Source organism: Myotis daubentonii, chromosome 4, assembly GCF_963259705.1.
Source record: "Myotis daubentonii chromosome 4, mMyoDau2.1, whole genome shotgun sequence".
In the NCBI taxonomy this organism is placed as follows: domain Eukaryota; kingdom Metazoa; phylum Chordata; class Mammalia; order Chiroptera; family Vespertilionidae; genus Myotis; species Myotis daubentonii.
The window spans coordinates 27,445,197-27,462,130 of NC_081843.1; the positions used below are offsets into that span (position 1 = coordinate 27,445,197).

Below are 16,934 nucleotides of genomic sequence, written 5' to 3' on the forward strand. Positions count from 1 at the left end.
AAGTCTACTGTGAAGTCGGCTCTACACACCACCACCAGGTTTAACCATGAAACTGCTACAGAACAACACTTAGCCCACTGAAACCAACCTTGGGAGGGGATGTTAGTGCATTAGCACATCCCTCATATGCATTATACATTAACTTCTCCAAATTTTCCAAATACTGCAGAAGAAGAACAAGTCTAAGCTGGTTGCTACTGTGGCCTTCATCATTGTCTGCAGTTGTCCACTGACTAACATCTTGATCAGGATTTAATGTGTGAGCCGCGAGACTTCTAATGATACCTAAAAGCAAAGACAACATTCCATATTTAAAAGAAATCTTTAAAAAGTGCATTAGTACTTGGAGATAATTTCACAAATTCACATTTATCAAGTTTCCTCTGTATAGCCATCATTTAAAAACAAAACTCTCAATATAAAATAATTTTCATTTTTGGGGAAAAGTGTTTTCTCCATACAAATCCCTTAACTGTTTTTAAAAATATATTTTTATTGATTTCAGAGAGGAAGGGAGAGGGAGAGATAGAAACATCAATGATGAGAGAGAACCATTGATCAGCTGCCTCCTGCACATCCCCAACTGGGGATCGAGCCCACAACCGGGGCATGTGCCCCTGACTGGAATCAAACCCGGGACTCTTCAGACAACAGACCGAAACTCTATCCACTGAGCCAAACCAGCCAGGGCAAATCTCTTAAATTTTTAAACAAAAACAGACAACCATGTTGTTGCCAACACAATTATTCAATGAAAGCTTATTCTAACAAAATAGTCTAAAAAATAAACTTAAAAGGAAAAATATCATACTCTCAAATTTTTGTTTTAACAAAGACAAATTTCTTAATATAAGGCTTGAAAGTATTTACATCACAATGTTTGCCAAAGAACTAGTCAATTACCTTCAATTGTCTGGAAGGTATCTTGAGCTCTGCCCAGTGGTGTTCTCAACTTAGAAAGGACAGTGAACTGTGCTGCTTCCCAAATAGCCCACTGCCAAAGGACGGCATCTGTCTTTAGAAGATTGCGGGGAATTGTTGATTGGTCACGCTTATCCAGTCTCTGGCAGCTATAGAACAATCTTTCTAACCAATTGTCCTTCCTGGGAAAAGTAGTTTCATATTTAACAGACAATGACAACTTCATTTTAATAATAATAAAATTACAACGGGAATGGAAGTAGGGAACTACAATTTTTCCTAATCCAAAAAGGCAAAAACTGCAAGTTTGAGAAGCATTATACCCCCACCTCTTATTTTGCAGAGGTCTGTTACAGTCAAAACAGGATGGAAGTATGGTATGGATGGATGATTAGGGTAAAAGGCTCAAAGACAACCTGGCTATCAGGCTAAAACATTCTCTCCAACTAAGCATCTCCAGAATGTCTATTCCCCCAGACCCTGCTCAAAGCACTGATGACAAGTTTAGATCAGTTAACTGTCAACCACATTTCATCTCTCAATTTCAAAGGCCATTTTTCTTTATTCAGATGCTAATTTCAAAGCAATGGTTCCTACTGAAAACTAAAATAATCCATTTTATAATATCATTTTCTATACCACTCCTGACATTTTCTCCTTAAAAGTAGGCGTAGGGCCAAGATATTCAAGTATATGTTACTTTCCCCAGTTAAAGAGTCAAAGAAATATCTCACCCTGTTCTATGAGAGTTCCCATATAAAATAAAACTAATAACATCAGAGAAATCTTGTGGGTGGAATGTATTACTCGGTGCTTTACTCATGTGACTTCTCAATGCTAAAGAAATTTCTTGAATTTCGGTGTGATTGTTATTGCTGTAAACAGAAAATAAAGTCACTGTCATGAAAAATGTTTAGTTAAAAGGTTAGTACATACTATAAATGGGCCATTTCTTTGATAACTAAATTTGTAAGTAAAAAAATAAAATTGAGGCTTTAAAACACAGAATGCTATTACAACTATTAAATTTCTGGTACTTAAACATCCCAAATTAACTTAATCAAAACAATAAACGATCGCAGTTTAGTTTTTTGCAAGTAACTGAAATACTAAGAAACACATTTTGGCACTACATGAATTACTCTACACTAATTATCGTGAGCTTATCTCCCTTCAATCACTGAGAAGGGCCATACAAGATATGACATTAATTCACTAATAGGTGACTTATCTTTTCCAAAACTATGTTAGGCAGTAAAAATATAGTGGAATGTCTTTGCCCCAACAAAACTGTTATACCTCAGGACAACATCTAAAGGAATTGACTTCAACAGCTTTCCAAATGCTTGTCGAATGCGAGTCCCACTGTGGACTAGCTGAACACGGCAAACATCAACACACCTATGAAAAAATGAAACAGATGATACAGGTGTGGCAATATTTCCAAGTTACTAGGGCTAGGGTCAAAAGATAGGATCTTTAGTCCATACCTCTGTAAAAGATCATCCGGCAAAGAAGAGGACAATGCGTGGAGACTGCTGCATGCTTGCAGACAGATATTCACATCTTCGACAAGAGCTATTAAAAATTAAAAGATAGTTATTTTCAGCTTGCCAAAAGAATTTCTATGCCAGCATATCATAATTTTCTGACATTCAACAGTGAGGGCCTACTATGAAGTAGGCTCTGCCCCTGCCTAGAATTCTCACTGGCACTAACGTTTGAGAAAATGATAGTTCAACAAAATCCACTTACTAGTAAAGTGGCTAGTCTTTACCCAAATGTTTTTCTGAGGAAAATTTCAAAAGTTCATGAAACATAACATCACATAAGTTTTAAAATGTGACAACTACTTAAACACCTAAAATTACTTATTTTTGACATATTAAGAATGAAGAAAAAAAATTATACATCGCTCACTAAAATGGGGATTATACATTTCAGGACATGGAAGTACTAAATGACTATCTTTCTCCCATTACCAATGATCCCTTGTTAAGTGTTAACAAAATTAAAAGAAGCACAGAAACTTACTGTTGGCTAAAAGGCCTTTGCAAAATTTATGGAAAGATGGAAGAGAGAATAAAGGTGCATATGTTTCAGACTTCTTCATTAAAACAGCCACTTCCAAAGCCCAAGTCATTAACAGTTTCCTGAAATACAGTGATATTACATTACGAAAGACAAAATCAATGTTAAATATCTCCTCTTCTTACATTAGTTTTATTTTGTGGTTTTTTAAAATATCTCAAGCAATAGGAAACAGAAGTTAAAATTTTAGAAATCCCTTTGTCAAAAATTGCATGCCTTTAAAAAATCTAAATATATTTATCCATAAAATATTGGGGTTCACATAATTCTTTTGAAAAAGAATAAGAAATCCCAGATTAAACAATAATACCAAATTTTAAAGTGCTTCATAATGAAGAAGTTGCTCTACCCCAACTCAAATATTTTCATTCCTTACTCTCAAATCATGAAGTCAAATTAATAAAAAGTGCCCTAGCCGGTTTGGCTCAAGGGGCTAGAGCGCCGGCCTGCGGACTGAAGGGTCCTGGGTTCGGTCAGAGCACATGCCCAGGTTGCAGGCTCAATCCCCAGTAGGGGGCGTGCCGAAGGCAGCCCATCAATGATTCTCTGTCATCATTGATGTTTTTCTCTCTCTCTCCCCCTCTCTGAAATTCATAAAAATATATTTTTAAAAAATAAAAAGTTAGGAAGTGTTAACATAAAATATTACTCGGTTACCTTGTGTCCTGGTTAAGATTATCTTTCTTAAGCAATATTCCCAGGAGATTTAATATAATTGAGAAATGTTTCTTTGTAGCTGTAGTTACAGTACTAATCACGGCTCCATCAAACAAAGACGGGGATGACGAACTAAGACTACTAGATATAAAGTGATCGTGCCTGGAAGACAAAGTTTGGATCATCTTTTCATCTCTAAATTTTTTTTTAAACAAGCAATTCCAAAGTTAAATCAGCACATATTTTTTTTAAAACTGTACTTTAAAGGGCCTATCTAGCCCTTTAAAAACTTTTTCTTCTTAAGAATATTTGTACATACAGTACCTGGTACAATGAGAATATAAAGTGTAAAGCACTGCATACTGAATGGCAGGGAAGTGAACAGCCAGGTCATCATGCACAATCATCAGATTCTTACTCAGGAGTGCAAAGACAGTTGGAGAAAGCGCCCACATCTGATGATGTACAAAAGAAAGTGTTTGACTCATCCAATACATGTACCAAGGTAAATATGTCTATACATATTATAAAATTAAAATGACATTTAAATTTGGAAATAATCTAATACACTGAACAAGGGGTTAGCAAACACCTTTTGTGAAGATAAGAGAGTAAACATCTTAGACTCTGGGGCCATATGACACTTCCATTGCAATGTCTAACCCTTCAATTCTGCCAATGGAGTAAGAAGACATACATAGACAAAACAAATGAGTGGCTGTGTTTCAATAGAACTTTCTTTACAAAAACAGGTGTTTGGTGATAGTTGCATTCTGCGAATATACTATAATTCATTGACTTGAAATTTTAAATGGAAATTGTATGGTATGTAAATTATGCTTCAATAAAGATTTTTTTTACAAAGAGGAAACAATTGGCCCATGGGCTGTAGTTTACCGATCCTGGCCTAAACAAAGCCCTCTCTACCCTTTACTGTAATACACTGGATTTCCTCAATTTTTCATATATTGCAAATGGCAAAATGCCCTGTCCACTGAGAAAAAACATACTGCCACCCTAAGCGTTTTACATGCTAAAATGCTCCATTCCACCTGACTGCTCTATCCCCTTCTCCTTGTTCCCAGAGAGCAGGACATAAACCTCCTCAAATCTGTATACAATGTGAATTACACAACAAATTTTTAAAGTGTAAAGAAAGGAAGAGTCTTCTGCAGCCTTCCAACATAAGGCATAACTGGCAGTGAGGGAAGGAATAGCTATGGAAGGATAGAGATGAGGCAATCTGACCTAACAATATGAACAGCATGCAAGTATAAATATCCAAATCTTGATTTTTTTTCCCTCCCTTCTCTTAGAAAGCATAATCTTAGTTATATGCCATTACTCTTTATTAGAAATAATGTTTTTCAATCCTGCAAGGTCCACTAGAAAAAATATATAAACTGTAGCAATAATTACAAAGAAAAAACAGGGTCACTTCACATTACTAAAAGGAAAGAAACTGTTATTCTTTCTCCAAAGAAATCTTATATATTCCTAAAAAGTAGCCAAAAAGTGAGGCCATATGTAAGCACTGATTTTAGTCAAGAGGAGGAGAAAAGTACCAAGGGAGGAAAGGGCTGCACACAAAAGAACTATATAAATTTGAGCTGTGGAAAATGTTGACAACTTTTCTATAAGCATGTTAAAGTAAATGGGAGAAATTCATAAAAAAAAGTTTTCTATGAAATATAACAAATATTTTAGAAATCTTATCAAGAAGTTGTCAAGAAAAGGAAGGCGAGCTAAAAATATGGCAAAAAAATATTCCTGTTAATTTAAATTATTCAGGCATGTCCTAAATATGGCCATTTGTTCCATAGGGATTCTGTAGATGCACTAACATGACAGTAAATGAAATTCATAAATATGCAATGAGAAGAGAATTCAATGTAGATAAACAAAGTGATTACCAGTAGAGACTCACCCCAATTAGTGAATTTTTGGCATTTCCAATTGTAGTCAGGGCACTGAGGTCAAATATAACTACAAATTTTGCATTGTCTACATTGAATACATGATTCTTAAAAGCCTCGTGCTTTATTTCAGAACAGGCATCAGGAAGTTGTAGACTATGTAGCAGATTGTTTAGGGCACAAGTCATTTCTCCCAAAATTAATTTATAGGCAGTCTCCAAAACAGGAATATTCTTCAGGCTGAGCACTGCTTGATAAACAGCATGGGCTGCAGCAACAACCTGAAAAAGAGAATTTAGGAAAGTAATGATTCAACGGAAAACAAATCTTCTATAATTATATAGAAAATTACTATCCACACATGGTGATGATGCAAATCAATTTAAGATTGGTAAATTTACTATACAGAACACTAAAGATCTTAATTTCAAAAAAACCCAACCTTTTGGGAACCTACACACTTCAGTAAGTTTCTTTGTAATAAGTCTTTACTATATAGAAAGGAAATTCTAAATTAAAACTGGCCATATGAAATTTCTTAAAAGGACATTTTAAAAAAAACAGCCAGTGTCAAAGCACATATACAAACAGAATTTATTAAGATTGGTTTCACTACATCTACTTAGAAAGTGTATAGTGGTTTAGATATGGAGTCAATTGAGAAAGTAATAATGGAGTTTTATGTATGTTATACACAATAGTTCTCAACCAATTTAATGAAAACTAATGAAAATCTAAAAAGAATATCTGGCAATCATTCATCAAGGTATATAGCACTGTAATCTACAAATACCAAGTTAAAACAATCATTATAATCACTATATTCTAAATCAAATATTTGTCAATTCATTTATATAGCCTATAAACAAGATTAACCAAACTCTTTAATGACCTAAATTAAAAGGAGTAATTATGAACATATTACTTACCTCTTTTTCTTTATGATAACGCAAAAACAGTAGTTTGGATGATGGTACAAACAATTTTTCTACAAATGATGATGGTAGTTTTGTATTTATCTGTTCAACAATCTAAGTGAATAAAATAAAAAGAAACGAGCTATCAAGTCACAAAATGACATTGAGGAACCTTAAATGCATACTGTTAAGTGAAAGGAGCCAATCTGAAAAGGTTATATACTATACGATTCCAACTCTGTAGATGACAAAACCCTGGAGACAGTAAAAATGTCAGTGGTTGTTGGGGTCTTAAGAGGAAGGAAGAAGAGAGGAGTAGGTGGAGCACATGGGATTTTTTAGAGCAGTGAAACTATTCTATATGATATTATAATGGTAAATATATGGCACTACACATTTGTCAAAACCCACAGAATGTAGAGTGAACCCTAAACTATAAAATTTAGTTAGTAAATTTTCTGTAAACCAAAAACTGCTCTGAAAAACAATCCATTTATTAAAAAAATAAAAAATACCATATAATATATCTATATCTAGCTATGCTATACATTTTTAAAAATATATTTTTATTGATTTCAGAGAGGAAGGGAGAGGGAGAGATAGATAGAAACATCAATGAAAGAATCACTGATCAGCTGCCTCCTGCACACCCGCTACTGGGGATTGAGCCCACAACCCGGGCATAAGCCCTGAACGGGAATCAAACCATAACTTCCTGGTTCATAACTTAATGCTCAACCACTGAGCAACACCAGCCAGGCAATGGTATACATTAAAAAAAAAACACAAAAATTTTTTAAAATTAATTTTAAGAGAGAGAGGAAGGGCGAGAGGGAGAGAGAAACATTGATGGGCTGCCTCCTGCACTTCCCTCTACTGGGGATAGAGGCCACACCCAGGCCTGTGCCCTGACCAGGAATCGAACCAACGATCTCTTGGTTCATGGGCCAATGCTCAACCAACTGAGCCATACCAGCCAAGGCTGTATCTCCTATACTTTAAATTTCAATTTAACATTAAAACTTTTTTTTTTTACACTGGCAAAGGGAAGTGCAGCTGTGGTAGACGTGTTCAGCAAAATATCATCTAGAATTTGCTTTTAAAATAATTCAGTTGGGGATGGAGGGACAGCAAGGAAGAGGGGGAAGTCAAAGGCCTAGATGAAACTAGATGGGCCATGTGTTTCTAATGACAGAAAGTAAGTAGTGTTAAGTATGTAGAAATTCATTATATTATCTACACTAATAAAAGAGAAACATGCAAATTGGTGTCACTCTGCTACACCCACCAGCCAATCAGATGCGTATGCAAATTAACCCAACAAAGATGGCGGTTAATTTGCATATGCAGGCATGGAGCGAAGATGGAAGGCTCCAGCCAGACTGAAGACTGAAGAGGCTTGGCTTCTCCGCTGTGGCCAGACCAAAGGCCTGGGTCCTGGGTGCTGGAGGAAACCCGGTGCGGGCAGCCAGGGGAAGGAAGGCCTATTGCACGAATCTTCGTGCAACAGGCTTCTAGTTAATAATAAAAGGTTAAGGGGAATATTTATGGTTAACAATTAAAACTATAAGTTTCATATGGGAAACAAAACATACCAAGGTCTTTCAAAATAGCTACCAAGTACCTTCTCTTATATAGTATTTATCAAGATATTATAGATAATCTCATGTGAAGGATGATGTTTCATAAAAAAAAAAAAAAAAAAAGGAATATATCTACTGAGATGAGCCATCAAACACCAAAAGTAAATAGATACTAGGGGCAAAAGCAAAGTAGATTATATAAATAAGACTAATATGCTCAAAATAGCCCCCAAACAACCATATCAATTTAAATTTTAGGGCCTAAATACACCAAAACATATTAAAAAGCAACAAAAAAGAATTCACATACCAATGTGAGTAAATTCAAGACTGAGATGATATAATCTGTGCCACAAGTCTGGCAATTCTCCAGTTGATCTAATCCATATGTAATGACCATGTCACAATGTATAGTCATGCTAGGATCCAAGCTGCCGAGCAAAACACCAACACACTCATTAGCAGCTGTCAACACAGCCTCAGAAAAAAACACTTGATTTGCAGCCGTCACACATCTCATTACTCTGTATAGAACCTGCAAATGGGGAAAACAAGCAGCTTTTTAAAAAAATTCACATGCTTCCACAGAGCAAAAAAATATTTTCTATTTAATGAAGTTTCAACTGAAAATGAACTGCCTGCCTTGTCAGTAGTCTCTTAATATTCTAGTTCTCAGAGATTGAATAATAATAAGGGTATCTTTAGTACAATACACAAAAATGATCTTGCCCAAAAAATTCTATAGTACTATTGTGACAGGAAATGGAATTTGCCATCCTCTATTTCCATTCTACCAGCTTCCTATGCACCCAATATCACTAAATGGCTGAAGTTCAGAATCTTTATAATCATGAAAACACACCAGAACTTAGAACAGTATTAACAGCATTGGAATAATCTGCCATGAGAATAACTTTTTGTAATTTAGTATCTGGGCTTTGGACAATCAATACCAATACTTAGAATTCCTAGAGACCCTTTTAAAATGGAACATTTAAGTCACCTTTAGCTTATGAAAGTTCACGTACTGATGGTCTCTTTTGAAAGAAAAGTATTCTCATTCATAGCATATGATACCTACATGAAGATTATGAAAATCGTGTAGTTTCCAATCAAAACCCCCACTATAATAATCAATATTAATGTACTAAATTTCTAATAAGAATAACTTTGGGGGGAAAAACAACACATTGACACAAAGATAGCTCTAAAATATTTCTGTAATAGTCAACAACCACTACACATAAGTTTTTAAAACCTATGTATAGGTTAAAAAGGCCTAAAAGACCTTCATAAAATAATACATTTAATCTATAACTATCCTAGAATACTATTCCTTTTGTTTTTTATGAGTTAACATATTTCAACACTGAAGTAGTCATCAAACCACCTCTTTGAGATAGCTACAAAGAAACAAAGATTAAACCATTTTTGAGCAGGTTTAAACTATCAACATGCTCGTTTTAATTATCTTCAAGATCAGTCATTTCTGCTCAAATACACAAATAACTTACCAAGAATTACAAACATAATTAATGTCCTATTTTATCTAGCAATATGTTCACCAAAAGTAAATGCTCATAAAAACTAGAGCTTTGTCCAAACAGTAAAATTTTAATTATTTAATTTTTTTTGCTGTATCACACAATTCTCCCTTCTTATTCAAGTAGAGTATAATGATGGGGTTCATGTCTTATGTCTATTATGCTGACCCACTCACCAGACATTATACAGTGCAGCTGATATTGGGGGCTGCAGAAGTGTGGCAATCTTATAACTGGCCTCAGATTTCTACACATTTTAAGTCCTTATATCTTTATATCCTTTGATGTCAGCCTATCAAGTCGTTTCATCCTGTCATACTCACAGAAAATTATTTTTTGAGGCTTTCTCTATAGTGTGCTATTTTTAGTATGTTGAAAACTAAAAGGAGACTCAGTAATTTAAAAGTAAAATAATAATTATTAAAAAACAAAAAATTTTAATATATGTTCAAAACCAAGAATAAATGGGATCAATGAAGGATCTCCTAATAGAAAAGTTCATGGACATTTTAAAATTCACAGTGACCTTTTTTTCATGGGGAGAAAGGAGGAAGTAGGAGTAGGATGGAATATAGTAGAATTCCCAACTTTCCTGGCTATTTAAGAAAGCAGCCAAATACATACATGCTAAATAAATTAAGGGTTAATAACAGAATACCAGGTAAACAGAAGCATTTATAATACAAAACAATTTTATTCTTGAATAATAATTAGAACTCCTAAAGACACTTACATCTGTTACATATGCCTCAGTAATTGGAGGACCCCGAATTGGGCTGAAGCGTTCCCCAATGCTCCTCACCACAGTACTAAATACCCTGAGAAGAGCTGCCAGCTTTGGTAATGACACTGAAGGAGGAGGTATGTCTTCATCCACTGACTCCCCAGAGGCCACATGGCTGAGGTCCTAGAAATGAATTCACAGCATTCTTATTTAAGTAAGACACTTTATAGTAGATTTTTACAAATAAAGAGGTATGAGAAAAGGAAACATGAATCTAGTTGTAAAAGTAGATTTTACTTCTAATTAAATAGGCCAATATTAACCTCAGTAGATTAAGGAAATAACCTCTGTACCAATTCAGATAGGTATTGATAAAAAATAAATTGTAGTACATATATTATAGTTTTATGTTGGTATAAATGAAGCCAAAACTGTTGCCATTCCTAAATTGTTTTTTGGTAAAATCTCATTCCAGGTATTCAAAATACTCAACTAAATAATAAGTACCCCACACCAACATTATGCATGCGCGCACACACACACACACACACACACACACACACACACACGAGAGAGAGAGAGAGAGAGAGAGAGAGAGAGAGAGAGAGAGAGAGAGAGAGAAGGGGGGAGGGGGAGAGAGGAATAAAAGGAGGAGGAGGAGGAGCAGGAGGAGGGGTGGGGGGAGGGAGGTAAAAAGTATAAAATCTGATTCCCAGATTTATAATCTAGTTGCAGAAATAAGATATATTCAAAAGGAAAAGATTAGTAAAAAATGGGATACTAGAACCAATATAGCACTACTGATAATTAAACAATCACATAATGAAAGAGAATTAGATTTTATGGATATTAAAGGGATGAATTTCTGCAAACTAGAATAAGTGGCTTCAGAGAGGCAGATCAGCTTGAAAGGTGGGAGAGGAACAAAGACTTCCAATGTATGGGGGGCAAAGAAACATGTGGAAACAAAATATTCCCTAGCTTTTCTCTGAAAGGGGGCAAGTAGACTGGTGACATTAAAAGTAGTGAATTCTTGCCTGCCCAGCATGGCTCAGTGGTTGAGTGTCAACGAATGAACCAGGAAGTCTCGGTTTGATTCCTGGTCAGGGCATATGCCTGGGGTTGCGGACTTGACCCCCAGTGTAGGACTTGCAGGAGGCAGCCAGTCAATGATTCTCTCTCATCATTGATGTTTCTATCTCTTGCTCCCTCCCTCTTCTTTTCTGAAATCAATTAAAAAAATATTTTTAAAAAATGCAGTGAATTCTTATTGGCTAGGAGTAGCCAAGGTATAACAAAAATATGAAGCTAAATCTTAATGGTAGCTTGAATACCAAACAAGAATTATTGTAGATCTGAGTAGGGAAGAAACCCAGAAAGATTCAGTCAAATAACAGCAGGTTTAAGCCGTAACAGTAGGGCCAGGAAAGCCAAGAACCAGTAACAGACTTCAGCAGCACCCTTAAAACTGCTACAAGCACTTGTACAGCTGCAAAAGTTGGTGGAAGAAACCAAGTCTTGTCCTCCAAAGTATAATCTACAATCTACAATCATGTAAGAGGAAAGTCTTCAGGGGCTTTTATACTTTCAACAATTCACCTCACTTTTTTTTTTTTTTTAAATCCTCACCAGAGGATATGTTTTTACTGATTTTAGAGAAGAGAGAAAGATCAATCGGTTTCTCATACATACCCCCACCAGGGAAGAACACACAACCTGAGTACTTGCTCAACTGGGAATCAAACCAGTGACCCTTCAGTGCACAGGACAACGCTCCAATCAAATGAGCCACACCAGCCAGGCCTCACCTCACTTTTTAAGTCTCTTTTAGTTAATAAAAAATAAGAGTGAACTACAGAAAATGTCTTCAGAAAGCTACCAGCTACCAAGATGATTTCAAGCTTTGCAAAATCAGGCCTACAATTTTTCTTTCAGTCTTTTCAGTAATTCTGTTGGTAACTTAAAAACTCATCTAAGAAAAATAATACATTGACAATGGTCCTATAATTCCTGTTCAAATGTCAGGTGGTCTGACTTATTTTAAAATAAATATAGCACTTTAAGATTTTTTTGTTTTGGTAGCAATTTATTTTTTTCCTTTTTATTGAATTTACTGGGGTGACACTGGTTAATGTTTTTTTGTTTTTAACCAAAATTTTAGGAAATAACTTTGTCTATACTCACCTCAGCATATGCCTCCATATCCTCTAGAAACTGACCAAGAAGAGTAGTAGAAAAAGCAAGATCAGCTACCCAAAATGGCTCCAGACTCTGCAACCACCCTAGGAATCATATAAGAAAGTTTAAAAAAAAAAAATCCAAATAAAAAATATATTTGAGAGCCTTATTTTCTGGTTTTCAACTTTCCAACTCTTAAAACACGACCTGTATCACAAAACCAGGACTACTAACTATTAAGCATGCTAACCATGATTAACCAACATCTTTTAAATGCTGCAAAAATAAATGTTCTCCAGAATATGTATCTCACGTCCTTATTTTTCAGCAGATTTAATAACCATATTGTCACTATACACATGGCTTAGACCAGTGATGGCGAACCTTTTGAGCTCGGCGTGTCAGCATTTTGAAAAACCCTAACTTAACTCTGGTGCCGTGTCACATATAGAAATTTTTTGATATTTGCAACCATAGTAAAACAAAGACTTATATTTTTGATATTCATTTTATATATTTAAATGCCATTTAACAAAGAAAAATCAACCAAAAAAATGAGTTCGCGTGTCACCTCTGACACACGTGTCATATAGGTTCACCATCACTGGCTTAGACGAAAATGCCACAACCTACCAACAACCTGCCTGGTTATTTATCCTAGGGCCACAGCTAGCCACCAAAGGTATGCACTGATTTCCCCAGAATAAATGACACAGAACCAGATTCACCTGCACATCTTATTTTCAAAATTTTACTGCACCAAATAAGAGAAACTATAGCATTTAGAATGGGCTAAAGTGCCCAAGTGAGTCTTGCTAGTCATTCACTTAAACTCAAAAAAATTTTTTCTTTATCATTTATGACAATTTTCTAAATTAATCCATGTTTGTGTGTGTGTTTTAATTAAAAAAAAACAACAACAACATAAGTCACAAATATCTAGGACCTTCTGTTCTATATTTCAGGATATGACCACTATTATATCCCCTCCTACCAGCACATGCCACAAAGGATTTAGTTAAGTCCTTTCAATTTCTTACTGGAGCATTATAATCTCTACTTGGACTCTCCCTATCTACTACAAAGTACACAATTTTCTTTTAAAAAGCTAAATTTACCTAACAAGTAATATTCATTTATAATAGCCAAACTGTATCTATGAAACAATAGCTGGTCTTTGAGGGATCAGTGCTCCTTCCCACAATAGTTACATAATTGGTATATGCTGCACCACTTACCAGACACCTGCTGTGTGAGCGAAGGTTTCTGAGTATGATCTATATGCCATCCAACTAATATATCAACCGTATCCTGGATGGAAACAGAGAAGGGCACCAAGCAATTTAAATTTAAGGTCTTACTACTATTGCACTTGTGGATGATTTCAGAGTAAGTGGCCCTAGAAAGGACATCTACTGTCTACCTACTTGACATTTAAACTGAAAAAGGGAGAGGGCAGCCAGAGGAAAATGGAACTTTGTTTATGACACTGATAAAATATTATTTTTCTTTAAATATCTTAGGGCATGAGTGTCAGAAAATAGATAGTATTTTCTTATAAAAACATTAATGCTGCACCATTCAATCCTGGATCCTTGAATATCACTTAATTATACTCAAAGGAGCAGAAACTTTGTATTCTACTTGAGTTCCCAAGTCCTTATACATGCAATCAATCTCTCACTCCATCATCAGAAAAGAGGGGATTGGGATACTCACCCTAAAGTTAGTGCTGAAAATATGAGGGTAGCATCGAGCTACCAAAAGAATGCACTTAACACATTTGCAAAGTAATTCTGGTGTATCCACATTTTCAAGAATGGACTGCAGGCTGGTCATTACAAGCTAAAAAAAAAAAAATTGCAAGCCATGAACATTCAACAAAACAGGAAGAAAACAAGCAAATTAGGTTCATTATTTAATAGTGACTGTATCCAAATCTGACTATAATACCAAAGAAAATAAGTTCTATAGTTTTAGCTCAAAAAAAGTTGAAAACATTTCATTCCACTAAGGTATTAGGCTGGAAACAAATACTGTTTTCTCCTCTTTGATGTCTGTTAAAATTATTTCTAAGTAATGTCTATTTACATTATTCCTAAGTGCTCTCTTTAATGCATTGATGTGATTACATTTCAAATACAAAAACTAGTATGTGCATAGGAACATTTAAAAAATACCACAATTACTTTCTAATTAAAAAAAAGAGAGCAATTTATGCTTGAAAATATTAATACATGCTTCAAACTGGAATGACTTAGAGATTAACATGGCCCCAATTCATGAGTGACTTACAGGCTCATATTATCACTACATATTTCTTTTAAATAAATAGATGGCATACTACTCATAGAATATTTTGAAGCTATTTAAAGCCACTTTTTTCCCCAAAAAATGAAAGCTTGTCTTTACAAAAGAATGTTATAAATATAGAAATGCTAGAATTAGAAAACAAACATTATGCAACTGCCAATGTTATATAATCTATAGACAGAACATGAATGGATGCTAAAAATCATTGAAATATTACCAAAAAACAGGATACCCGGGAGGTCTCAAAACATCATGCCCAGATTAATCAAAGGGAGAAAAATAAACCTTCACAATGGAAAGACCTAGTAGTCTTCATCTCAACCAGGTAATCAAACTCTTCATCTCAGAGAATAAGACAACTTGAAGTTATGTGCCTACTGGTGTGATGCAATAGTAAGTATAAACTTTCTATGAAGTATTGGTGACCAAAATGTCTAAACTAAATCTAATCAGAAAGAAATAATCAGACAAGCCCAGAAAGTAGATCATTCTACAAAATAAGGGGGACAAAAAGTTACAAAGAACTGTTCTGAGAAAGATTAAAGAGGCACAAACCAAACACAACGCATGAATCTTGATGAGATTCTGGGTCGGGTAAGACAAAAGATATAAAAGACATCTCAGAGGTAACTGTAGAAATCTGAATATAGGTTGTATTATGTAATAAAATTAATTATAGTTTTGTTACATAAGAATAGCCTTATTCTTAGGAGATACATGTCAAAGCATTATGGGGTAAATTGTCATAATATGTGTAATTTATTTTCCAATGACTCAGCAAAAAAGTATATGTGTATGTATAAAAATAAAATAACTGTAGCAAAATGTTAATAAGTGACAAATCTAAGTAAAGGATGTATAGTGTTCACTATACTGAAGTTTCCTGTGGACTTTAAAAGTTTCAAAATAAATAATTTGGGGAAAGTTCATAATATAAAAACTATATACGATAGCCTGGCCAGCGTGGCTCAGTGGTTGAACATGGACCTATGAACCAGGAGGTTAGTTAGATTCCCAGTCAGGGCACACGCCGGGTTGCAGGCTTGATCCCCACTGGGGGGTGTGCAGGAGGCAGCAGATCCATGATTCTCTCTCATCACCGATGTTTCTATCTCTCTCTCCATTTCCCTATCTCTCTGAAATCAATTAAAACAAACAAACAAACAAACAAATAGGATAAGCCTTTTTGGTGTTATGCTGTTTAGTTACAGATAATTTTCTAATCTTTTCAAAAATTTTCTTCATGACCTCTATAATCAAGGGAAAAAAATGCATCCTTTAAAAAGGCAGAATAAAGTAGGACTGATATTAATTTATACACAATTATTTTACATCACTTGGAATAAGAATATTTGACATATTATCAAACCTAAAAAAGCCTAGTATGACTTGTGATGTTCATACTTCTTTGTCTCCCTCAAAAAAATGTGAAGCCCCTCCTATTCCATGAAGTTCCTATTTTAAAACCTGCAAATAATTCTAGTACTAAACAAATTCAAAGGAAAGCTTCTAAAAAGCAGAGGGGTGGGGAGTGGGAAACCTAACTTATTTTAAGGCTATCTTTAATGTGTGTCCTTTACTCAAATTCAAAAAGAGGAATTTTACTTATATCACATTTACTATCAGTAGATAGCTCTATTCTAAATTTCCTTTTTTCCAGCTCCCCTTCGTAGGACATGTATTAAAGACAATTTTCTTTCCAAGCACATCATCAAACACCCCTTTACCCCAATCTTACCTGCATTACAGATGAAAAGGCTTTCTTTTCTCCTACAGTCTCTAGTGCTTTGTAGGTGGCACATAAGTAGAGGAGTTTAACTTCATCTTTTGCAGATGAGCTAAATTTGCTAAAAATCCATTTGAAGATCTTCTCAGCCTCATAGCTCAGAGAAGCACAAAGAAGGCCAAGACAGCAAGCGCCTTCTTGTCTCAATTCCTGAAGCAATTTGCTACTGTATTTATTTTAATGCAAAAAAACAAAATATACAAAAAGCTTAAGCTTTCAAAGATGATAAGAATGACAATATCTTACAAAAGAATGTCTTAAATGATTTTTAAAAAAATTCTATTCAAACTACATGAAAGGTTGA

The 16,934-nt window shown here is 34.8% G+C and overlaps 1 protein-coding gene across 5 annotated transcripts in view; it reads right to left on the reverse strand.

Moving 5' to 3' along the window:
* SMG1 (SMG1 nonsense mediated mRNA decay associated PI3K related kinase) overlaps positions 1 to 16,934 on the reverse strand; it is a 115,127-nt gene that overhangs the window by 57,917 nt on the left and 40,276 nt on the right. For 3 of the 5 annotated variants that reach the window (XM_059693293.1, XM_059693294.1, XM_059693296.1), the window contains 16 exons: positions 16,583 to 16,796; positions 14,251 to 14,376; positions 13,770 to 13,842; positions 12,538 to 12,635; positions 10,363 to 10,536; positions 8,396 to 8,620; positions 6,515 to 6,616; positions 5,597 to 5,866; positions 3,994 to 4,124; positions 3,670 to 3,831; positions 2,956 to 3,074; positions 2,412 to 2,499; positions 2,221 to 2,322; positions 1,656 to 1,796; positions 904 to 1,103; positions 89 to 285 (listed from right to left, as the gene is read on the reverse strand). In XM_059693293.1, the coding sequence (XP_059549276.1) occupies positions 89 to 285; positions 904 to 1,103; positions 1,656 to 1,796; positions 2,221 to 2,322; positions 2,412 to 2,499; positions 2,956 to 3,074; positions 3,670 to 3,831; positions 3,994 to 4,124; positions 5,597 to 5,866; positions 6,515 to 6,616; positions 8,396 to 8,620; positions 10,363 to 10,536; positions 12,538 to 12,635; positions 13,770 to 13,842; positions 14,251 to 14,376; positions 16,583 to 16,796 (2,422 nt within the window). Of the gene's footprint in view, positions 1 to 88; positions 286 to 903; positions 1,104 to 1,655; positions 1,797 to 2,220; positions 2,323 to 2,411; positions 2,500 to 2,955; positions 3,075 to 3,669; positions 3,832 to 3,993; positions 4,125 to 4,261; positions 4,342 to 5,596; positions 5,867 to 6,514; positions 6,617 to 8,395; positions 8,621 to 10,362; positions 10,537 to 12,537; positions 12,636 to 13,769; positions 13,843 to 14,250; positions 14,377 to 16,582; positions 16,797 to 16,934 lie in introns of those variants that run through there. The other 2 variants (XM_059693295.1, XM_059693297.1) reach the window with 2 other exon arrangements.